Raw genomic sequence first — 23,732 nt, 5'->3', positions numbered from 1 at the left:
TTCACTACGTCGTTCTTCGCTCTTTCCCGATTTCCTCACCTTCCAGGGTCTTTCCCGTCAAGTCGTTTGTTTGCGTCTCGAGATAACGTCATTAGGGGTTTAAGAGTGGGTCAAAAGCTAGAGAGTGACTGCTCAAGGAGAAGGCAACGCGGATTAACTGTCGCAGCACTTGTTGGCAATAGGGTATAGGACTATGACTAGTTGAAGACATGGGATCTGAGGGGTGCTCATACGGTCTCGAGTCGTGTGGGTTCAGTATATTGGGTTGTATCTCGAGATCCAGTAATTTGGAGGGATGTCGATGAGAGCTGCCAAGACATATGTGAGGTCTTGCGTTTGCTTCGAGAGAATAGAAGCACAGACTATCGTGTCTGATACGGCAAAGCATACGGTGAACGTCACGCTTTTACACAATCGGTGCCCATTTGTCTACCGCTATTCAGTCTAAGCTTCCTCCGAGTAGTTGCTGGACCCTGGATCTTGTTGCCTTCACCTTCACTCGGATCCAACGCGCTCCCATTGCAGCATATAGTTCCCGGGTTTCATCCCCCCGCCTTCCCTCTGCTCCATCCCTCCACTGAGTTAAATCAGCGCTGGAAGTCGACTTTCTCTCCACTTACACCAGTCTCGAGCAGTCATCAACATGAAGACCACGCTTCTAACCGTGACCGCCACTGTCCTTGTCCGGGCGGTGGCTGTTTTCGCTCACCCATCTCGTACAATCTCAGTCCCAGCTTATGCGAAAGCCTCCAGCTAATCTTCTACAGACCCCAACTCCGTATACGACGTCACTCCTCGAGACCAAGACCCCGACGATGCAGATGCACTTCTCGGAATCAACTGCCGCGGCAGCGCCATGTGCACGCTGTCGACTTGCGACATTAGCCTCTCGAAGATCAAGTCATACATTGATACTATTGGTATGTTCTACAAAAAAGGTTCGCCACACTGAGCTGTGCTAACGATCTTCATCTAGACGACAAAGAAGAGTGGGGTAACGGCGACCAGATCGCTTGTAATCTTTGCAGTGGATGTTCCAACCCCGACAAGTGCGACGGCCTCTGTGCCTTCCCACAGAAGCTGAAGGCGGACGAGAAGGTCAACGGCAGCCTGATCAAGAGCAAGATCAATGACCTGGTCAATCACAAGTGTAGTAGTAAGTACACCTTGGCCTACACTTCCTTCCAATACTGACTCGTTGCCAGGATGTGGCAGCTGCCCTACTAAGCCAGGAAACGACGTTAATGCCGGCGAGATTACGGTCAACTACGTCACGTCTGGCTGCAAAGAGGGTGTCTGCGATTACAAGCGCAAGGCTGCCCGCGATGAGGTTGCTTCCAGCGTTACAGCCGACGAGTCTACTGACGAAGATGTTCCTGTCGACCAAACTACCGATACAGACGTTCCTGCCGACCAGACTATCGACGCTGATGATCCCATCGATACCTTCCTCCCTCCTGGGACGTCCGAAAACGTACATGCCCTTGGCGCCCCTAAAGGTATCAACTGCAAAGGTAGCGGCTACTGCTATAGCTGCGGTGAAAACGAATGGGTTGCTATCAACAATATCCTCAAGTCAATAGATCTGATGGGTAAGTACATATGACACTCATTCAAATACCTTCTTATGATGAGTGCTCTCACTAATACTACTGTCCGTAGACGAAGACTGGGAATTTACAAATGGGCAGCACATCGTATGCGAACCCTGTTTCTATGGAAACACCTACGGCTTTTGCGTCTTCCCTAGAAATCTTCATCGGCCGATTGCCATCAAGGATGTCAAAGTTCTGGTCAAGCGACTCCGAAAATATGGGTGTGAAAGTAAGTTGTACTCATCTCTGGTCGCTGACAAGTGGGGTCTAATGTTTCATAGAATGTGGAAGCGTTCCGCTCCATGAGGGCGCGGAAAACGCCCAAGGCATGCTTACTATCAACTACATGCAATATGCGTGCCCGCATAAGAATTACCCCTGGGGCTGTGGTCCCAATCCAGGGTGTAAAGGCCATCAGTACGGCAGTGCATGCCACAATTGAGAAAGACTTCAAAAATGATCTGCACGAACTCTTATCCCAGTTGTACCAACATGTAGGCCATAATCATAATAGTCGTAATAAAGTGTCATGACTATACCATAAGCGCTTCAAAGCTCATCCTTGTACACCTCCTCACTCCCCTCCTGCATCTCTTCATCCTCATCGCCCTGTTCAACCTCATGTTCCTTCTCCTTGCCCATCCCCGCACTATCGCCATCTTTGTTCTTCGTTGACTTCTTCTTCGTCTTCTCAGTATCCTGATCTTCGGTATCGATGATACCTCTAAACTCCCTGCCCCTTGGTGTGTCCACAAGGTCCAGCTTCCATCCCTTCTTGCCAGCCAGCTTCCTCAGATTGGCTTTTAAGGTCTCGACATCCTTGGGATCGGCAATGTTGAGCTTCTTCATCTCTTCCTTGGACATCTGCTTGCCGTCGCTACTCGCTACGGTGCCGATAAATGTCTCCTTGCCTCCGCCGACGACGACGGATTTCTCAATCACCTTGCCTTCGCTTCCCACAAACGACTTTGCGCCGACTTCAATGCCGCCAATGACAATGCGCTTGGTAGAGCCCTCGAGGCCGTCGCCGAGATCGCGGAGCGGGTTCGTGTTGGCGTCGTCGGCAGCGTTGTGGGCAGCGATGAGACGTTCGGCCGCGGCCAGCTTGGCGGATAGCTGTGCTTCTGTCCATGCGTCTACTTCAGACTCTGGAATGACGGGTTCACAGGTTATAGGATGTGCGAGGTTTTCTTGTGGTGGGGTGAAGGCAACGTCGTGGCAGAGGCGGGGCGTGTCGACGATCATGAGGTAGGAACAGGTGCTTGTTTCTTTGATCATGGCGATTCGGTCGGCAGACTGCGGGTTGCAGTGGAACTGGAAGACATGTCAATACTGTGGGTTGGAGGACGATGGCGTTGCTGGGACATACCTGTACATCGATCTTGCGCGGCTTGCCTGTCAAGTCGCACTCAGTACCATCGGACAGCCGCTGTACCATGTACCTGCTAGACCCTTTGGTCTCTAGTCTTGAGATCTCCAGGCCCTTCTCGTCATCGTCGGCCGTGTTGTCCCCATCATCAAAAGCCTCCTTGCTGCCCTCTTCGTTGCTCAGGGTCTTACGCGCGTCCGCTTTCTTGTTCTTCTCCTCTTTCGGGTACCTTCCCAATACGAAGCTGTGTACGCTTGTGTCCTCTACAGGTGGGTAATGGGGAACACCTCGACTTTGTGGCAGCTGGTGGAACTGCTTGACTTCGTCCTTGTAGCAGAAGCTGTAGCTCCACCAACCGCTCACATAGTAGATGCAGTTGCCCTTCATGCCTTCGAGTAGCTCCCACCCGCGGTCCGCTGCGCGTATGAGCTCCTTCTCTTCCTCGGCTTTGGCTTCCTCGGCCGATGTTGTGTCATTCTGCGGCACCTCTTCTGGTATTATGGGTATGCTGCATAGGTAGCGCTGTCCGTGCAGCACGACTGCTTCGTATGTCTGTTCGAGCGCATCGTCTACGGGTGGTATGTTCGCTGCCGGCTTATCGCGTTTCGAGAGTTCCTGCGTCTCTTGCGAGCCGGGTGTTGCGGAGCTCGAGCTGGGTGATCCGTGGGAGAGGAGAAGCGTCGCATCGTTTTCGGTAACGAAAGTGTCTGGCCACAGAACCTCATACTGGGTGTGCTGTTAGCAGATGACGCTGTTGTTGAGTCGCGTGGCGCGTCATACCTGGGGGAAAGCGAGCAGATCGTCGAACACGCTGAACGCATGCTGGTTCGCCAGCGCAATGCGCAAAACCGCCGGAAGTGCCCAAATGCCCCTCATTACGATAAGAGGCCCTAGGATTTGGGAAAGGAATAGAATAAAGGCATGCGCCGTGAAGCTGGTCGCGGAGTTCTTGGTTGCGGCCAGATGTCACTTCCGCGGGGCTAAGCTGCATTCGGTAAAACCTATGAGAGATACATGAGGGCCCTTTCCCTATCGAATCATCACACAACACAGCCGCTTCTCTTTCGCATTCAAGCAAGTTCTACTCTGGAAAGTTAGGCTCGTGAGTTCTGGTATCAACAATGGCAAGAGCAGATCAGGCTCGATATGATGTCATCTGTTCGACCCCCCACACGAAGGCTACCTGCGCGGTCTCTATTGAGTTCGGGATCGGATCTACTTGTTCTCGACGAACATGAGGCGTCTCCGATTCGACGCGGGGAGTATGCGCAGCCGTGGCAGTGTTCCTGACCGGTCAGCTCGCTGCCACGCCTTCTAGCCGCGAGCATTGCGCACACGAGATCATAGTTTAGATTGCCTCTTGCTTCATCATTGCTTTCATCAAATTGTTGCATGCGAGCATGTTCCTCTCTCCCGATAGCGCGCGCAAGAAAGATGCGGCGACATATCCTGGCCTTCCACTCCAAGAGAACCACATTAGAGTCGTGAGGCTGTTGCCTGGCAAATGGACCGAACCGATTCGCTGCGAACTGTCGAACGTCGATATCAGAGTGGCAAAATATCGGGCATTGTCTTACGTATGGGGCTCGCAACATGTGACACGATTCATTCGACTGGATGGCCGTGTTTACCCTATCACGGTGAATCTTGAGGGCGCACTAAGGCACCTGCGGGAAGCTTACAAGGACGGGGTTGATCTCTGGATAGATGCATTGTACGTATGAGTTCAGATGTGTTATCTGCCTGTATCTGACATCTCGATGGTTAGATGTATCAACCAGAAAAATGGAGAAGAAAGAACCCATCAAGTTCAGTTGATGGGCCTCATCTACAAGATGTGCAAGAAATGCATAGTGTATCTTGGCGACAACCTAGACGGTACTGGTTCCTCTTTGTCTGAACCACCACCTATTCGGCACTTTGAATGGGGCCATCCCGTTCCTCCTTCTAGTGAAAACGCGAGCGGCGAACCTGGCGTCCATGAGATCTTTTCATTCTTTCATGGCCTTGCTTCCATCGACCATCTCCACCCACAGTCGGCCTTCGGTGATCAAGTATATGCAGCGAAGTCAGATTCGCAGCACAGTCAAAATCATTTTCGACTACATTTATTCGAAGCTTTGAGGAGGTTCACGCATGCACCATTCACACCCTGGTGGACTCGCATCTGGGTCATCCAAGAAGTGACGACACCTCCTAGTGTTGTGATTACATATGGCACCACATCTGCATCCTGGAACATGTTTGCTCTAGGTGCAGCAAGATATGTTGACCATAGCGCCGATTGCTGCAAGAGTGTCGTCCAACGTCTGCCGCTGGATCAGCAGAAGGTTGTCGCTGATAGCTGCAAAAAGATCATGGGAATAGAAAACCTTCGACGGAGCACAATTTCTTCGCCCGTCGCTCGTACCGATTCAATTTCGTTCAATTTATTGGGTTTATTGACGCAGTTTCGAGACCGCAAAGCGTCTGACGCCAGAGACAAAGTTTACGCACTCCTCAGTATGGCTTGGACTCTGCCAGGCAGGACGCCATTGGCACCAGACTACTCCCTGAGCGAAACAAGCGTGTTCTGTAAAGCGACGCTAGAGTCTATATACACTACGGAATCACTTTCGGTGTTCAGCTCAGACCTTGGGCGAAAGTTCAGAGACGATCTGCCTTCGTGGGTCCCGGATTGGGGAGCGCCGGGAGGGCCCACGTATACTGCACGCGCGGAAGCCATGGGCCTGTACAACGCGAATCGTGAGAAGGCTACACCCTTGACGGTCAGGTCAATCACGGAATCTATCTTGGTATTACGGGCTGCGAAGATAATGACGGTGGGAGTACTGGGGGAGACCATGCTCGGCGACGATGCGACTTATACCCAGCAGACACTCCTTCAATGGTCGTCCATGTGGAATACAGTGTCGTTAGCCGAGGCTAGATTGACGCCAGTAGATGAGCTCTTTGTGAAACTCATATGCGCAGGTGTTATACACCCCACCCATGCTGAGCTATCACATGGTGTACGCACCGTACAAGCTTACGACGCAAGAACTTTCGAGAGTTGGGCGGCATATTCAAGAATGTCGCCGCATGGAAAAGCAGACGACACAGACGTTATCGATGACACATTCACGTCTACGCAACTGTGGAGGCTATTTTTGAGGTTGTGGCCAAATTACCCGGTTCCACATGTGCTCGACCCGTCACGTGGCCGAGATGAGTACTTCCCTACTGGCCTTGACAACTTCTTGGATGGTTCCCTTCTAGTTGCTCTATTCCGAGAACGTCTCGGCCATTCTGACATCAGAAGGGATCACCATTTTGTGGGGATTCGGCCACGACCATTTGCTCCATGGAAGGATCTTTTTATTGAAGCCCAGCAGGTACTCCAAAACACATTCGGTCCCGACATCAATCTGAACGTTGATGCGAGAAGGTGTTTCCTTCCAGATATTGACAATTCGATAAGCATAGCAACGCTCTCGCGGCGCCTCATTATTGGCGAGAACTCCTTGAGGTCGAGCCCTGTGACTGGCAAACAATTTTGCGGATTAGGCCCGGCGAGGACGATCAAAGGTGACGAAGTGTTCCTCATGACAGGTGGAAAGACGCCATTCGTATTGCGTCGGCGTGATGATGCAGATGACACGATTCCAGGACCAAGATATGAGATCATCGGTGATTGTTACTTGCAAGGATGGATGGATGGCGAGGGAGAAGGTCTTGCGTTAGATGATTGGGAAGACGTAACGCTCGTGTGATAGCTTAAGCAACGCTACGTGTTTCGCAATGTAATTTTTTTGTTAACATAAACTTTGTAAAAGCAAAATCTCTAGAAAGCAATCGGGGTCTCTCAGTTGAGGTCGTACGTAAAGATCCCACGTACGGCATGAGATTAAGAATTCGTCGCGACCTGGTGAGTGTCTGGAAATGTATCCACGAACAACAAGATGCCAAACTATAGTAACGATGCATGCAAGCAATAGCCACTCTTCCCCTGTCAGATTATGGGCCCACTTAGTAAGGGTCGACCCAAGGATGACGTTGCTGACGACGCGTAAAAACACGAAATCGCGTAAGCACGTGATCTCGATGCTGCCGCCTCACAGCATCTCAACAGCACCCGTGTAAAGACTTCCAATCATTTCAGAACCAGTCTCATCTATACAGATGATACTTCAGAGCTTCTTCTCGTGTAGTGCAGTGTCGCAAACGTCACAGAGGTATTGCATCTATCCCTTGAACGGAGTGCTGCCTTGGATGCACGAGGGAGGAGGTGCCGTCAGGGCCCACTTGGAGGCGTCCAGCCAATAGCGGGGTGAGCGCGGGCCACCCAAAGTCTCACAACTCGCGTCGCCTCGAGGGTCTGCTTCCTTTCACTTCCGACGTTCGTGATCGGTGTCTGCGTGGTTCTGCTAGCAAGGTCTGTCTTCGCCTCAATTGCAATCGCGTAGCCGTGGTGTACCTGGACGTGTTCATGCTGACAGATTGCCGTAGAGCCTGTTTCTAGGGCAACCCTTCGCATCGTCTTCTCCTCTATACCCGTACGCGCATGCCATCAAGGCAAACATCCGCCTCACCGCGCTCACTACATCTACATCCCGCGCTTTCCGCGACAGCGTCGCTGTAATATATACCGCATTACCGTTCGAGCCGACTCGCTTTTGCCATCGTTCCATCCCATACAAATTGAAAAGTGTCGGAGACTGAGGCCTGGAAAAGGAAAGCACAGGGGCCACACAAGTAAAGAAGCGCTGTTTATCAAGCCCGTTTCTAGCAACGTCTGTTTCAGACAGGACAACGAGGACTGGTCCCACTCAGTTGCATTCTCAAGAAACGTTCATTCACGAGTCCCAGCCGCTCGTACTGTTGAAGCGACATCGACACGTCCCATTAAGTTGGAGCACGTAGCAGAGGTTCTGAGTCGAGCTCATTCCAGAGTACCTGTTACCTGTGCCGACGTCCAACCAGAACGCTCTCAACGCGACCATTTCCATCCATTAAACGCACGGCCCAACAGCGTGCCTACGTTACCTAGGTATCGCTCACTCTACTAGAAGCGCAACTACCACCAGCTCGCGCTAGACCGATATCGCACGTAAAACGAGTCCCCGCAATTGCCGCGTATAAAACCACGAGACCCGCCTTTCAGTCACTCGCTCGATATCTTCAGTCGCCTCCCTCTCAACTCCTACGGGCGCGCCGTTCGTCTGGTCCTGAGCCACTCCCAACAAAGCGCCGCACGATAACCTTCGGAACGTTGGCCTGATATCCATTATGGAGGCCGACCCGTCTCAGCAGACACAGCCTGCAACCCAGCAGGTCCTGGATCCACGTCGACTAGGCAGGAACAATTCGGGTCTCAATGACGGTGATATCGCCGATGTCTTGGTCATTCTCCACCCAGCTACTCCTACAGCCATTCGGATTGTCGAGCAGACAGCGCAAGATCGACCCGAGCATGTACTCTTCCGCAATTCACTCGATTCCATGAGTAGTTCCATCACCGACGTTGAGGAGCAGGAGACATTCATCATCAATGCTCCGGAGGGACGACAAGGGACCAGCTCGCGGGCTGGCGCAGATCTGGCTCTACGCATGTCATCCGCGAAGAGGTTGAAGTTCAAGCCGCTCGGATTTATATTTGGACGCAATCACCAGAGCGCCGATGTTATCTTTGGCCAGGACTCCGGCAAGAGGATAAGCAACCAACACTTCCGCATATATCTGAATGCGGATGGTCTTCTCATGCTCGATGACATGTCCACCAATGGCACCATAGTCGACGATGCACTCCTGAAGTGCAAGGATCCACGCTTTAGTAAGATGCGGATGCTGAGCTCGGGATCGATCATCTGTATACAGAACTCCAACGATGCAGAGATGATCAAATTCATCGTCCGGGTACCTTCTAGAGTCAATTACATGGACCGCTTCCGCGACAACCTGCGCAACTTCATCACGGAGTGCACTCCAGACGCTGGGGACGCACAGGGCAAGGTGATTCAGCGAATCACCAAGCAATATGGTGGCCCAGCGATGAAGTGGGATGGAGGTGATACCTATAACATCGTCGGTAAGCATTGCTGCAATAACACAACCAATAGCTGCTAACTCTTCCCAGGGCAGATCGGTAAGGGCGCCTTTGCGACCGTTTACCAACTCGCTGAAAAGATGACTGGAAAACTTCTCGCAGCTAAAGAGCTGGAAAAGCGACGATTCATGAAAAACGGAATGCTAGACAAAAAGATCGACAACGAGATGAAGATCATGCAAGACCTGCGTCACCCCAATATCGTCCAGTTCCAAGAGTACCACGACCAAGGCGATTATCTCTACATCATCATGGAGTTCGTGCGGCAAGGAGATCTACAAGGCTACCTTAATAATCATGGATCCATGGAGGAGCATGTTGCGAGGTCAATGGCTCAGCAGATCCTGAGCGCGCTTAGTTATCTGCACCGCGCCAAGATCACACATCGCGACATCAAGCCCGACAACATTCTCATCTCCGATCTGGATCCTTTCACGGTCAAGCTGTCTGATTTCGGACTTTCAAAAGTTGTCAAGCACGAAGAGACCTTCCTCAAGACTTTCTGCGGAACTCTGTTGTACTGCGCCCCAGAAGTGTTTCCTGACTTCAACGGTCAATCAAAGGGAACTAAACGTCGACGTGGTGCCAAGACGTACCACTCGTATAGCTCTTCCGTGGACATATGGTCCTTTGGTGGTGTCCTATGGTATGCGCTATGCGGCGAACCTCCGTTCAGGGGTATCGCTGATGCTACCGGCGAAGCCATGTTCAATAATATCATGAAAACGCCCCTCGATCCGACACCGCTACGCAAGGCTGGTGTGTCCCCTGCTTGTATCGATCTTCTTACTGGTATGCTGCGAACCGACCCTGCAGAGCGTCCAACCGATCGCGACTGTCTCAACCATCCTTGGCTTAAGGATGGCGCGGAAATTCTCGCCGACCCGACTCTTCAGTCCATCGCGGAAGAAGACGAGCCTGAGGAGGCCGAGCAGCAGCTGTCGCAGCTCAGTCTCCAGGGGGAGGAGATCCCGGAGTCAGATGAAGACGGAGGCATTCTGTCCGATGAAGAGCTCATGGGCTTTGTCAACGAGCGTCAGCCAAAGCGAGTTCGCGCCGATCCCCTGTACCCGCGCAACCAGGTACGTGATCGTGGCGACTCAAGCGTTGAGCCGTCATTTACTTCCTCACACCTTGTAAACGAGGAGAGCTTTCAAATGGCCCCAACACCTAGGCAACCTCGTCTGTTCGGTGAAATTGGCCAGTCAGCTTTGCAGAGTTCCGGCGTCTTGAGCGCTCATGCCCATGACGCCCTGTCGCAAGATGGGTCTGTCCGCCTTGTCCAAAATGACGGAGCAGGCGAAACGAGTTACACCGCTGGTCAGTCGGAGTTTCAGGGTCCTTTCACTGCGCCCGCCCAACTAGAGCGCGGCTTTTCCTCGCCTAGCCTTCTTGGTACCGAGTCTTTGGTACGAGATCTCAACATGACCTCGCCGCACTCACCCGTATCCAGGACACAGAGCCCGGTCATGCCTGCGACCCCCAGGACCCCGGAGGTCGTTCAACACAACTCTTTGGAACAGTCATCCAAGGACTTCAGTCAGATTAGTGAGCCAACTCCGAGAGCACGACCTATCAATCGCCAGATCAATCTTCCTTTGACTGCCTCCTATTATTACGATCCGATGGACCCGAAGACGCATAATCTGGAGTACGCTTCCAGAGTGAGTGGGTTTGACTTCGTGTCCAATGGCCGCAATTCCAACACCGAAACATCTGCATATCCGGACACGACAGCAGCTTCGGACGCAAGTGCGCAGTCGACAAGATCAAGCATCGCGAGAGCACCATCTCCGGCGGCAGCAATCCCTTCTGTTCCAGCGGAGCTAGATATCCGTCCACCACCCCGGCGACTGGGTAAGCTCATCGCAACCCCCGACTCCTTCGCACCCAACCTTACTCTCAACATCGATCAGAGTAAGACTTCTTGGGGCCGCTTGAGCAACAATACGATCGTGTACGAACACAAATCAGATACTCGCGTTCCTAAAACAGCTTTCATAGTGTTTTTCTACTCGTCAGGTGGCCAGACCCAAGAGACAGTGGATGACCTGTCACAACAGGGCAAAGATTGGACCAGCTTGGAGAATTTGAACGTTGGTATCTGGACTTGCGCCACACATGGTATCTCCATAAACGGCAAACACTTGAAGCAAAAGGACGACAAGGGGCGTGTTATCTACGGACATCTACACACTGGTGACATCATACAGGTGTACCACGATGTCCGCGGAATCGAGTGCCTCAAATTCCGCTGCGAGTTTTATCTTGGAGCTGGCAAGGAGCCACGACCGGCGGGCGACAGCTTCAGCACCATGATTGGCAGCCGGCTGTCACAGTAAACATGTCTTCGTCGAAGCAGAATCCATACGTCAGCGTCTATACAACATAGCAGCAATTTCTCATTTCCTGGCCATTTTCATTCTATTCGGGTTAGCGGGCGTTGTTGGCTTCTGTACTACTACGACTGTTCCTACACATTCTCTTTGTAATGGCATCACCTCGGTGTTGGGGCTCCAAGATCGAGCAAAATCGTGTTCTTTTCGAGTGAAAGCATACTGTTTGGGTGGTACATGGTCGATACAAAGCGTATTATTTCGCATCTGGCAGGGAAATTGTGGATTGGACTGAGGGTGAGAGCATAGATAAACTGTGTATAGTGGAATGCCTAGAAAGGCAAGAACATCAACTAAAGAACAATACGAGTGAAGCAACTGCCAAAATGGCATATTTAACTTCTATCTTGCACTGTACTTCTCGGTTTGTGTATGGTGAGGGTCATCATGCTTTGAAAAACTCGGTCAAGCTTGCTCTCCGCGTTGCGTCGGTGATTCAGACGAAGCTTTTGCACGACACAGCTCTCCGTGACTTCACAGCACGTGGTGAACAATCGCCAGCTAGTCATGAACTTAGGCCAGAAGCTGGTGTTTCATGGACAACATATGGTATTTGCATAGCTCATTTCCTCTAAACAAATTGGCTATGGACCTTCACTCTCTGGCGAGCCCTTGTCCTCCTCACTCTAGCAATACCACCGACTATTCCAGTCAAAGCCGCAGCAACACTTGCTATTGCCCATGGGCGGTCAACAAACCACAACACCACAGCGACATCCGAGCCATGCCATGAGCCACCGGGCTTGTGGCCGAAGAAGGTATACTCTTCTGAGTAGAAGATTCGCGGTAGAACGAGGAAGGAGGTGGGGTCTGTGCAAGATAGGTTAGCTACTGAGACCTTTCTCCTTCACAAGACAAGAATCGCTGACTTACCAAGATCATACCGTACTTTCCGCTGTTTACATTGCCCATCAGGACACGCCTCGAACCATTCCTGCAAGATCGTGCTCGTGAATTGCGGTCCAGTTGTCCAGAAGATTGTGAGGTACGGGAAAAGTAGGTTCCAGTTGTGGGTGACAAGGCCTTCTGTCATCTTCTTCACGACCGGATGCTTCGCCGCTGATGCCATCAAGTCGTTGTTGACGCCCAATGGCGATGCTTCTGGGAACCAGGCTGGGAAGTCCAACAAGGGGTCTAGTGAGCGTCGGCACGCGACGTCTAGGTCCATGTAGACGCCACCGAAGTGGTAGAGGGCGAAGTACTTCAAGGCGTCAACCTTTTGGATCTGAACATGGGCGGGCGAAGTTAGTATACGTCTCAATTACAGTTCGTACACGGAGAGTACTGACAGGGTAGCGGTAACCATCGTATGTCGGTAGAAACCAAGCGTACTCGTTGGACAGGAACTCGCGAGCGCTCGTTGCATTCCACATGCGGATTTCGTAACTGGGGTTGTGCTCTCGACAGAGTTTCGGCGACCCGAATCCAATAGAGGGGCCTCCACTAGAGCCTTCATGGTTTGGGTAGATTCTCTCAAACCATATGTAGTGTATCGTGCGCGGGATCTTAGACCCGGTGTAGGTAGATGTATAGTCGGACTCCAGAGGTTGCTCGTTGCGCGCTACGGAATCGTTCAGAGCCTTAGCGTAGGACTCAGGGAAGTCGTCGAAGGTGATCTTGCGGCGCTCGATGTAGGCTTGGAAGGCATGTTGGCTCCTGAAGATACTGAAGATCTTTAACAATGCGGCGGCGATGACGATGCGAATGAGAATCTGGCGGAGGAACATCTTGTTCATGCTGTCGAGATGCTAGCTTCACTGAGCAGGAACAAAGTCCTTATGCATGAGAGATAGGTCGACCTTCCACCCTCTGCTTTGAGTAAGCGCCCCTGTGTCAAAGTTACTCTGAGCACCGAGTAGTCCTAGAGACACCGCCCCAACGGTAATATCGCACATACTACAGCATCGAATCATCTTGACAGTCACGCCCTATAGCTGACAGGGTCATCGTAAGATGAAGTGTTGATCTCAGAGATACGAGTTTCAGGAGAAGGGTCGTGGGTAGCATGCCAGAAGTTGCACATCCTGGACCCATACTGCGGTGAGTGATAGGCCGAGGGCCACACAAATCTGTTGTCAGTGCCCAATAATCCACCGAGCATGAACAGAGAGAGGCGGAACGTGCTACCACGGCCGTACCTAGAGCGCAAACTCCTCATGCTGATTTTCATCTCCGATCTCAGTGACAACGTGCACTTTTTGTGACCACTTATTCACTCGTGGAACGACGATAGTACTAAGGCTTACCTTCGCATATTCTGAACTCCTTTAGCACTCAATAATCACGTAGAGAGACATGAGTTGATTCGCTTTGCGGCACTTGCCAGCGTCGGACCGAGCGACTAATGTGACCAAGCTTTACAAGCTCCGGGTATGGTTCTCATGTTGACTTCAAGCATTTTGAGTACGGAAAGCGGCGTTTTGAAACGTAGAGCGGAGCTAGTCCACACAGCCACTGTGGCCGAGCTGCCTGTATAGTCCAGCCTAGCGGGCTAGCGTCCTTTGAGCGGAGAGGTTTCTACCGTTGTGACAGCACGGGATAGGCCACTTGTGCTGAGATCCCGCCAATTGGGACTCGACCATCGTTCAATGACCGTCCAGATGCACCCCAGGTTTCCTTCCAACTGGATGCAGTGGCTTGCCGTTATCTGGTAATAGCAGGACTGGCAACGGAAAAGCCCTTCTTCGCAGTCCACCGCTATACCCGCGCTCGATTTGCTAGGAGCTATAGTCTACATCACCCTTGATGTTTTCCAAGTGGCTATCGGCATTGAAGCGACACAGCACTTCGCAATGCTGAAATTGCGCGACACATTGAAACATGTGAGAACTGGCTAAAAGCAGCATTGTCTTTGCGTGTCTCTATGCAACCTTTTCACAACTTGGGATCGTGATTCTCGGTTGGGTATTCTATGGAGTTGTCGACAAGTTGAAAAGAACGTCGCTGTACGAAGAAACCTGCTTCTTCGAACGGCAGGTCTTTGTCCAGATCCGGGGTAAACCTAGTGTTTATGCGCTTCGAGGGTTTCCCGTGCAATGTTTGCAAGCTCTTTAGGGAAGTGAACGAAGACGACTTGCTGCGCCACAGCTGTTCCAGGATGAGAACTGCGGAAAGCATCGTCGGTTGGAAATTACTGCTAAATGTGTGTCGCACGTGCCAGTTTCAAAAGCGTAATATATATCCAATAGCGGAGGTGGCCGATGTCGTCTATTCGTTCTTGACGAGAATGGAAACCTGCATATTCATTTAGCGGATCAGCGCACTCGTGGCCATGCACTCATTGCAACGGGGCTTCTTATTCAGGAAATCGATTCGGCTCGCTTTCTACGCTTGACCATAATGGTATGACTCGCACCTGATGCGCGATGTGAGAAGCTGTGTGCAGAGCGGATGCGCAACCGGCGAGTTCTGACGCGGCCCCGTGTTCGCCAGTTTCGAAGGACCTTAGGTTACTAATCAAACAAGCTCAACTAATGCGTGGAGTAAGAAACAACAAGATCTCGCTGATGTCAAGGCATTGTACGATACAGGGGTTCTGCGTTGTACGTTACAGGGAGTTTCCGTCGCGGGTCATTCCTTCATTAGATGTGCCAGGGAAGACGTGGCTGCACATTCCGGGAAAAGGTTTCCTGTCGCTAGATCGATGGCCGGCGTAGTTTAGCTGGTTCAGCAACTTCAGCTGAGGGGACCGGAGTTCAACTCTAAGTGTTGGCGATCGGATCGTCGCGAGACGAGCGGGAACGCGAGAGAGATGGGCCCAGGAAGTTGGCGCAACATCGGTGGCCTGATGCGTGGCGTCCTGCACGGGGCCAAGGCAGACCCCGTAGTGGATTCCAATACCGGAATGGCTTATGTAATCTTAGTCTGTGGATGCCGATGTCCCCCAACGCGGCGCTCGGCACTGTCACGGCAAGTTCCGAGTTTGTTCGCAAGTATGGTCTCATCACAACCTTAACATCGGAATTGGCTACGTTCACTCGGACGGCCGCTAAGCTACGCGGGGAATGATGGTGCGCCAAGTACACATGTAGGTTCAACTTTGTTGTCAGCTATCCTGTAGGTGCTGGCCACCCACGTGTAGCAGCAATATGGTTTGCGCTTTCCACCTTCCCCAGTCCTAATACACGTAAATGAAGTCTTCGTTTTTCATGTCCGTCAGGTCAGAAAAGCCGTTATCTTGCTCCTGTCTCTGGTCTTGTGCCTCCATCTCCACACCCTTTTGTGTCATTTCTTTCTTCTTCAGCATACTTTCGTCAATTCTGACTGCGCTCTTGCCCAACTCTTCCCTGCGCTTCGCGTGCCTCTTGTTCAAAAGTGCTAGGTAGACGGGGATCAAGAGCGCGATGATAGCTACGAGTGCGAACATGACCAAGTTGGCGATAAGGCCCGGCCGGTAAAGAGGCGCGTCGTCCACCGAGTATAGCAGCGGGCCGATGACGTTGCCTGTTGTACGCAGTTAGTGGCGTCTCCCATCAGGCCGTAAACGGATATTACTTACCGGTACACATCCCAATGAACACCATAGCCGACGTGCACTTCTTCTTCGTGTCACCGGCGGTGTTTTGAACATGCCAAGTGTATATCAAAGGTGTAATAGCGGCGAGGCATGATACAAGGTAGTAGCCAAAGAGTAAAACGCCTTTGTGCTGGCGCGGCACGGTCAACATCATGATCGTGCCGATTATGGGAAGGATGGCGACGAGGGCGATAGCAAGACCTTTGCGACTCCAGCGCGTTGCACCCCACGAGGAACCCAGGATGCAGACAATCTGAATGACACCGAAGGGTATGTTGAACAGGATAGATTGGAAGTTGGTGTAGCCGAAGTCGCGGATGATGAGGTTGCCAAAGGTGGAAATACCGCCACTTGCTATGCTATGCACGGAACGAACATCAGTAACAAGATTGAGATAAAGAGGTCCATTACTCACGATATTGCGATAATGGCAACAAACCAACACCAGGTCTTGAGGTCAATCAGAGTCTCCCAGACCTGATCCCACTTCCATTCTCCTGACTGGATGCCCATTTGGTTAGCCCGCAGACGCTCGACTGCGATGAACCTTTCTCGCTCGGTCAAGTATTTGGCTTTCATCGGGCTATCTGGCATTAGGACGAGGACGACAAATGCATACACCACAGTCAGAAGACCGCAGAACATGAAGATGACCTGGTACTTGTATAGCGACTCGCTGTTGATGTGTCCGAGGCCGTAGGTGAATAATGAGCCAACAATGAAGGTGACTCCATTCATAGCGTTCCAGTATCCAGTCCGAAGGGTCTGTTCGGACCGGCGCCACCACATCGTTGTAGTTGCGACACAAGCTGGTGCGATCATGGCCTACAAGAACGAAGATACGAAGTTAGTATGGGATCCACGCGCATTCCGTACAGTTGCAACTTACCTCGAAAGATCCCAATACGAACCGCAGACCAAGAAGGCTTTTGAAGTCTGTACAGGCGGCCATGATAGCTAGACTGCTACCCCAGAGGAAGATGGCTGTGCCGATAACTTTTCCCGTGGGCAATTTGACCAAGAGGAAGGCTGCGAGGGGCTGCATGACTAGTTGAGCCAAGTATAGAATAGAGCCAAGCCATGAGTATTGACGTCCTACTAGTTTGGCGTCTGCTTGCAGACCGAAGATGGAGACGTAAGACAAAGACGATTTGTCGAGTTGCTGGAAGAAGTAGGCTCCGCTAGTTGTAGACATACAAAGTCAGTGCATATTTCATTCGCAGTTGATGAAAAACCACTTACAGCAGAAGAGGGAGGACGCGATAGTCTACGCGCTTGAGAACAGCGCGCTCTTCTTCATATGAGAATGATGCATCATCGACATGAGCGTTGGCCAGAAACTTGGCCGCCGCATCTGCCTTCTCGACTTTCTGTGCAGGCGTAGGATTAGAGTGCTCGATATGTGTGATGGCATCTTCTTTGTGGGCTCCAGAATGCATGGTCGCCATGCTGCCGCAGAACGAAGACTGTAAGACGCTCGGTTGCTCTCCGAATGACTTACCAAGTGACCGGCTCGTCTACTTATCAGACAAAAGCCCATGCTCGGATACCAGAGACCGACTGGTTGCGTCTCCCGATCCCGGTCGCATCCAGGTATCGATTGAGCGACGCCCTGGATGGCCATGTGCATTTCGAGCTTCCTGCTTGTGCTCGAAGCCCCTCATAGCTCTGTTGTTCCACGTATCAGGACTTGCGATTCCCTCTTCACTCGCAAAGATACCAGGTTTCCATGAGCTTTAGGCAAGGAGTGAGCTTCCCCGCAGAGCTCACGCGGTAAACTCTATTCCTGGCCATGATCGTCTCTGCTTCACTTTCCCCACGGGGGTGGATGCTGTGGGGCCTCTCTTCTAAACATTGCTTCACCGGTCGGCTATAGTGACGGGAGAATGCAAGATCGACGTCGTGACATGATGTGGTTCAGCGTTCGGGATTGACTGTACCGAATATCGAGGGGTGTGACCGGGGTAGCGATACACCGATGCATCATCATAGAATATTTCCAAAGCGGTTAAGAAATGCCTACAGAGCGAAGCCTTTGATCGTCTTACTTCTCATTGAACCCCTACTCTTGTATTATTTGTTAGCAAATATGGCAGGGGAAAACAAGCAAAAGAGATATGCGCTGATTGGCACAGGCGGCCGTTCGTCCTTCTTCTACACCGCGATAGCAACAACGTACAAAGAAACCTCGGTTGTCGTAGCGCTATGCGATACGAACCAAACCCGACTTGACTTTGCGAACACACAGCTGGAGTCTCTTGGTCATGCCAAGGTTCCCACCTTCAAAGCGGCGGATTTCGATCGGATGATCCGGGAAACCAAGCCAGATGAAGTCATCGTAACAACAATCGATCGTACACACAACATCTATATCGTCCGCGCGTTAGAACTGGGCTGTAATGTCGTAACAGAGAAGCCTATGACCATCGATGCACCACGGTGTCGCGAGATTTTCAACGCAGTAGAACGAACGGGCAAGAAAGTGCGCGTTACGTTCAACTACCGCTATGCACCACACAATACCAAAGTGTGGGAGCTTCTCCGCTCTGGCGCGATCGGGAAAGTGACGAGCATACATTTCGAATGGATGCTCAACACGTCGCACGGCGCCGACTACTTCCGTCGCTGGCATCGCGATAAGCGCAACAGCGGGGGGCTGCTCGTCCATAAATCAACACATCATTTCGACCTCGTCAACTTCTGGCTAGCTTCGCGTCCGGAAACAGTGTACGCACAGGGCAACCTGAACTTCTACGGGCGAGAAAATGCCGAAAAGAGAGGTGTACAGGAGTTTTACACACGAGCCCATGGCAGCGAAGTGGCAAAGGGCGATCCATTCGCACTTCACCTTGAGAATAATGACAAGTTGAAGAAGATGTACCTCGATGCCGAGCATGAAGACGCATACTATCGCGATCAGAGCGTCTTCGGTGACGGAATAAGTATAGAAGACACGATGAACCTTCTGGTGCGATATGAGAATGGCGCGGTGCTGACCTATTCTCTGACCGCATACGCACCCTGGGAAGGTTTCCGTGTCTCATTCAACGGGACCGGCGGCCGTGTAGAGATGGAAGTCGTCGAGAACAGCTACGTGAACAGCGGGGGAGACCAGTCGCTCGAAGGATCACTCGAAACGCGATCAATCACACTCAGAAAGCTTTTTGAGAAGCCGCAAGATATCGAGATTCCAGATTCCGTCGGTGCGCATGGGGGAGGCGATGAGGTGTTGCTGGCTGACTTGTTTGGCGAGCAAGGCGCGGAAATCGATCAGGATATGAGAGCTGCGAGCCATGTCGATGGTGCACTCTCAATTTTGACGGGCATCTGCGGCAACAAGTCGATGGCTACGGGGCAAGTTGTAAAAGTCAGTGATGTATTCGTAGTGTAGATGGAAGCTTTATGCCATAGCTTCGTGGCATGCGCAGGTATGCCGTACTGGCTGGCGTGTGATAAAGAGCTCTCAAAAGATTCATGCCAGCGCGCAGCAATATGCAGCGATATTCAGCGCCACCGTCGTTCAACTGTTGGATGTAGTGAGCGAAAAAGTAGAGTGAGTTTGCAGGAGTAAGCGTCATTGTGTGGCACCTGGGGGCGAACGCGACTGCCCGCGTCGCAATCGCGCTAACCTCGACGCGCCTCCCCACCACCTGCACGTAGCTCACGTTCAGGCTACCTTCACGATCATCGCGCTCGACACCCTCGTAATCGTCCACGGCCAGTACCCAGATCTCAGAGTATCCCTGGAAATGTCACGGTCAATACTATTCGGATTGCATCTCCATGTCAACGTTCAGAGGCATTGTAGCCGGTAAATATCGCCCCGCCGTGCCCGGCTGTCAGTACCTTGACTAACGTGTCGTTGAAGAGTTTCCTCAGATCAGAATAGACTACTTTCGACAACAACCTGAACACAAGGCGCCTCTTGCATGCTTCTTGAGTCACGTGCATTCGGATCATTTGACTGGTCTGGAGTCGTTGCGGGCCCCATTTGTGTATTGTTCAGCTGCGACTAAAGAGGTAAGCGGCAACCCTATGTGAAATGTCTGTCATGCAAAAGCTGATGTGCCTTGTAGATACTCCTGCGACTAGAAAAGTACCACTATCGCGTCAACTTCGCTAAAGGCATTCTCGAAAGTCGCAATGTCACGTACGATAGAAGCATGCGCAAGTTGGCCAAGGCGCTTCCTCTGGACACACCAACCGTAATCGAGTTAGCGCCGGGCAACAGCATCAGGGTCACTCTTATCGATGCTAACCACTGCGTCGGAGCTGTCATGTTCCTAATTGAGGGCAGTGGCAAAGCAGTACTTTACACTGGCGACATTCGAGCAGAGGAATGGTGGGTGAACTCGTTGATACAGAACCCAGTACTTCTGCCATATACATTCGGAAACCGAAAATTAGACTGCATGTATCTGGACACGACCTTTGCCACGAAGAAAAAGCCCTATCGCCAATTCCCGAGCAAAGCGCAAGGTATACAAGAGTTGCTCAGCAAAGTGAGTGACTACTCCGACGACACTATATTTTACTTCCATTCTTGGACCTTTGGCTATGAGAACGTCTGGATAGCGTTATCTGCATTATTGGGCTCTCAAATTCATCTCGACGAATATCGAGCACGCATATATGGCTCCTTGTCCGCATTGGACAAGCGACAACTGCGAGAAGCGGGACTCGACGTCCCAGCAAGCAATAAAGCACTCCAAGAATCTGGACTTGAGATCTGTGAGGCTCCTGCTTTATGCGGTTTTAGAAATGGAAATCACATACAACCGGGCTGTTTGACTTCTCAAGAAGACGTTCGCATCCACAGCTGCGAGCGCGGCATGGGCTGTTCTGTCTTAGATCGCGATACGAAAGCCGAGATCGTACACATTGTTCCGATCGTTACTCGCGCCAACGGTGAAGAAATTGCCGAGCTGGGTGCAGGAGGTGGAAAGGGTGACCTGGACCAGAAAGAGGAGCTGGAGTCTGGCGGTATGGGCGACGTGAAAAAGTTGATGGAGCTCTGTGCTGCATCCATAAATGATAAGCAGTTGCTTGGAAAGGTCATCACCTTACTCCAGCAGACTCTCTTGGGAAACGGCAAGCTCGACCTTGGTATGCAGCTACAAAAGCAGTTTGAAGAGACCCAGCACGACCTGTCCCGAAAGGCCCTCGTCTCCGTGCTATCATCGAATGTTTCGGAAGATTCGAAAAGCGAACCGCCACTCAACAGGACCATTAGGTTTCCGTACAGTCGCCATTCTTCTTACTCCGAGCTTTGTGGCCTTGTCAGAGCTTTCAGCCCTAAGGATATCGTTCCATGCACTGTTGACGAGACCCGCTGGACACCTGATCTCAGCATGCGGAATCTGTTTGGCAGTCTCTGTTCAGGTGAACTTTTCTCTCACGACGCGGTCATGATGGAGCTGTACAAATCCAGAGTGGACTACGAAGGCCGGCAGAAACGAGGCAGAGATGAGACCCCGACGAACACGCAAATGACTGGCGATGGGACTACGAGCCCGCCTGTGACCAAATTGATCATGGAGGAAGCCGTTGCATTACCTACATCATATCAAGCTGCTCCGAAAGCTCCGACCGCAATAGACACCATCCAGCCATCAACGCTTCCATCCACATCCGAGACTTCTCCGAAAAGCAGTCATCATGATCAAGTGGTTGTCCAGAGTCCAGATCATACAGTAATCGATTCATCTTCAGCTCCCAAGCGAAAGACCGGGGCCTCCAATACTCCCTCCAAGATGGAGCCGCTAGTACTCAGCCCCCACAAGAAGCAACGAATAACGCATCGACAACTCGCGTATGACGCAGCACTTGGGAAAAATGGCCTTTCTTGGGGCGATTTCGGAGGCTTGGTATCAACTAAAAGCAAGAAGACCCAGGATGAGCAGGAGCTATAAGTGGCACTCTGGCTTCGTGGGGGTTGTATACGTGAACGAGCTTCGCGAGAACGTGTGACGCGTCGATATTAGTCTGTTGCGATTTATTTGACCAGGAATAATGCGGGAATGGCCTTCATATGAGGTGGTGTAGGACTGTGCTCCTTTGCACCAACGTCACACACATCCATGAGCGTATTGCCTCCTGTGCAAGTATAACTAGCCACAACTCTACGCTTCTTGGAATTCTCTTCGTCTAACTCCTCTTCGTCATTTGCGTCTTGTTATACATCCTCATCTCATCAGGCTGAGTTCTCCCCTCCCAGTAGCTTACCCTGTGCCTGAATGTCCATGTCGCGTCCCAGCCCGGCCTCTCTCATGAAGTCTGTCGCCTGCACCGTATCGACCCACCAATACTCGCCATATACCTTCAACGGGAAGTCTTCAACCTTCGCACCTCGTCCGACATGCGACGCAACCGCCGCCTTGAGATCACATTCATAACTCCGCATCAAGGTCTGCCTCTCCAATTCCCAATCCCCAAAGTCGTGTAAAGTAGACAACTGAGCCCTGTTTTTCCAATGGTGTCGTATGGCCTCAAACCGACCGAGGTCAATCGGCAGCCCAGTAAATTCCGTGAACCTGCGTTCGATAGCGGAAGCGAGAATCTGCCATGCGCGTCCGTGGCCGTCTGAGCAGAGGTTCCCTGCACGACTACGGCAGCTGCGGCAGCAGTATTGTTGGAAAAATGAATGACAGATTTCGTGTAACAAGGTACCGAGCATGTCGAAGCTGTCTAGAGTTGGCACTATTGTGATATTGTAGTAAGAGTCGCGCCACGCTGCGCCCATCACGTCTGGATATTGAATGTGAGGCTCAGTGAGCCAACGGAATTTGGATTTGCGGTAGAACATGTCAGAGCCGAAGAAGAGGACGTTGATCTGCGTCCACAAGTCGCGGATTGAGGGTATGGGATAAACTTCGTCGAGACTGGTAGGTGATCTAGCTGGCGTGTTGGAAAAAAACAGCACCATGTAGTGTTGTATCCAGGTTTGAATATTTTTCAAGGCGGTGAGTTGTGTGGTGTTGAGTGTGTCGATGGGTCGGTCGAAGTATCGTACTGCCGTTCTCGTCAATGTCATCGCTTCGCTCCGGAAACGCGAAGCCATCGTTAAGGGCTCGTAGCATTGATATCCAAATTCATTTGCGGCACCCTTGAACTTGAGTTTTGGGTGATGGTGAAGACGTAGGATGCAATTGCAGTAGGATCCATAAAGTCGTGGATCACACTGATCACAGCGGCACACCGGTTTGGAGTCGTCCGTGTCGACGAGTTTGCGAAGTTCTTCGAGAGTATTCGGGCATGGTAATCTCTGCTTCTGCTTGCGTCGAAAGACGTTTCTGAGGCTGGATCCGATATCGACCTCGGTGATTATACGAGCAAAGTCTGCTTCCAGACCGCTTGAAATGTGAATTCCTGGCATCTTGATAATGTTACTGAGCGACCTGCGGTGGGAGTTGGTGTGGCGAGTGAGCCCAGGAGGACTTTATAACACCTGGAGCTCCAGTTTGTTAGGGGGTGATCAGATGTGAGAAACTTCGTTGACTCTACTGGCCACGCTGCGGAGCAATGCGTTCGATGATTCACTCAATTAAAATGTGCTTTTTCCCTCTGATTTGTATCGTGATGTGGGTGATTTATACAAAGATAAACCGTGACACTGCGATGGGTCATTTAAGACGAGCCATTCAAAGTCCCCATAACTCATCTCATACCTGTACGAAATTGTGGTTAGATGTGGAGACGACCACTTCGAACGAACCCTGGCGAACCAGCGGTTCCGACTTACGAACACCCGAACGTGGACACCCAAAGGTGC

General features: G+C 51.6%; 7 protein-coding genes across 7 annotated transcripts; 4 read left to right on the top strand and 3 right to left on the bottom strand.

The window, feature by feature from the left end:
• Positions 1–643: 643 nt before the first annotated feature.
• On the top strand, positions 644–1,606 carry J4E86_004517 (uncharacterized protein; the record flags this gene model as incomplete). Its single annotated transcript, XM_051445055.1, has 4 exons — positions 644–716; positions 768–920; positions 977–1,156; positions 1,206–1,606. The coding sequence occupies 4 exons, from the start codon at positions 644–646 to the stop codon at positions 1,604–1,606; spliced, it is 807 nt and encodes a 268-aa protein (XP_051303152.1).
• Positions 1,607–2,144: 538 nt separating this feature from the next.
• Positions 2,145–3,840, bottom strand: J4E86_004516 (uncharacterized protein; the record flags this gene model as incomplete). The annotated part of the gene is made up of 3 exons (XM_051445054.1): positions 2,145–2,909; positions 2,965–3,690; positions 3,745–3,840. The coding sequence occupies 3 exons, from the start codon at positions 3,838–3,840 to the stop codon at positions 2,145–2,147; spliced, it is 1,587 nt and encodes a 528-aa protein (XP_051303151.1).
• A 4,392-nt stretch (positions 3,841–8,232) lies between these two features.
• Positions 8,233–11,391, top strand: J4E86_004515 (uncharacterized protein; the record flags this gene model as incomplete). Its single annotated transcript, XM_051445053.1, has 2 exons — positions 8,233–9,031; positions 9,080–11,391. The coding sequence occupies 2 exons, from the start codon at positions 8,233–8,235 to the stop codon at positions 11,389–11,391; spliced, it is 3,111 nt and encodes a 1,036-aa protein (XP_051303150.1).
• A 901-nt stretch (positions 11,392–12,292) lies between these two features.
• Positions 12,293–13,181, bottom strand: J4E86_004514 (uncharacterized protein; the record flags this gene model as incomplete). The annotated part of the gene is made up of 2 exons (XM_051445052.1): positions 12,293–12,670; positions 12,735–13,181. The coding sequence occupies 2 exons, from the start codon at positions 13,179–13,181 to the stop codon at positions 12,293–12,295; spliced, it is 825 nt and encodes a 274-aa protein (XP_051303149.1).
• Positions 13,182–15,562: 2,381 nt separating this feature from the next.
• Positions 15,563–17,409, bottom strand: J4E86_004513 (uncharacterized protein; the record flags this gene model as incomplete). The annotated part of the gene is made up of 5 exons (XM_051445051.1): positions 15,563–15,888; positions 15,944–16,320; positions 16,377–16,786; positions 16,851–17,142; positions 17,204–17,409. 5 exons carry the CDS (start codon positions 17,407–17,409, stop codon positions 15,563–15,565), a joined length of 1,611 nt encoding a protein of 536 aa, XP_051303148.1.
• Positions 17,410–17,939: 530 nt separating this feature from the next.
• J4E86_004512 (uncharacterized protein) lies at positions 17,940–19,352 on the top strand (the record flags this gene model as incomplete). The annotated part of the gene is made up of 1 exon (XM_051445050.1): positions 17,940–19,352. One exon carries the CDS (start codon positions 17,940–17,942, stop codon positions 19,350–19,352), a length of 1,413 nt encoding a protein of 470 aa, XP_051303147.1.
• A 772-nt stretch (positions 19,353–20,124) lies between these two features.
• J4E86_004511 (uncharacterized protein) lies at positions 20,125–21,873 on the top strand (the record flags this gene model as incomplete). The annotated part of the gene is made up of 1 exon (XM_051445049.1): positions 20,125–21,873. The coding sequence occupies one exon, from the start codon at positions 20,125–20,127 to the stop codon at positions 21,871–21,873; it is 1,749 nt and encodes a 582-aa protein (XP_051303146.1).
• Positions 21,874–23,732: the final 1,859 nt, after the last annotated feature.

Source organism: Alternaria arbusti, assembly GCF_024043155.1.
Source record: "Alternaria arbusti strain BMP 1465 chromosome Unknown scaffold_5, whole genome shotgun sequence".
In the NCBI taxonomy this organism is placed as follows: domain Eukaryota; kingdom Fungi; phylum Ascomycota; class Dothideomycetes; order Pleosporales; family Pleosporaceae; genus Alternaria; species Alternaria arbusti.
Note: the sequence above shows the minus strand (reverse complement) of the source record. Positions and strands in the feature narration are given on the sequence as shown.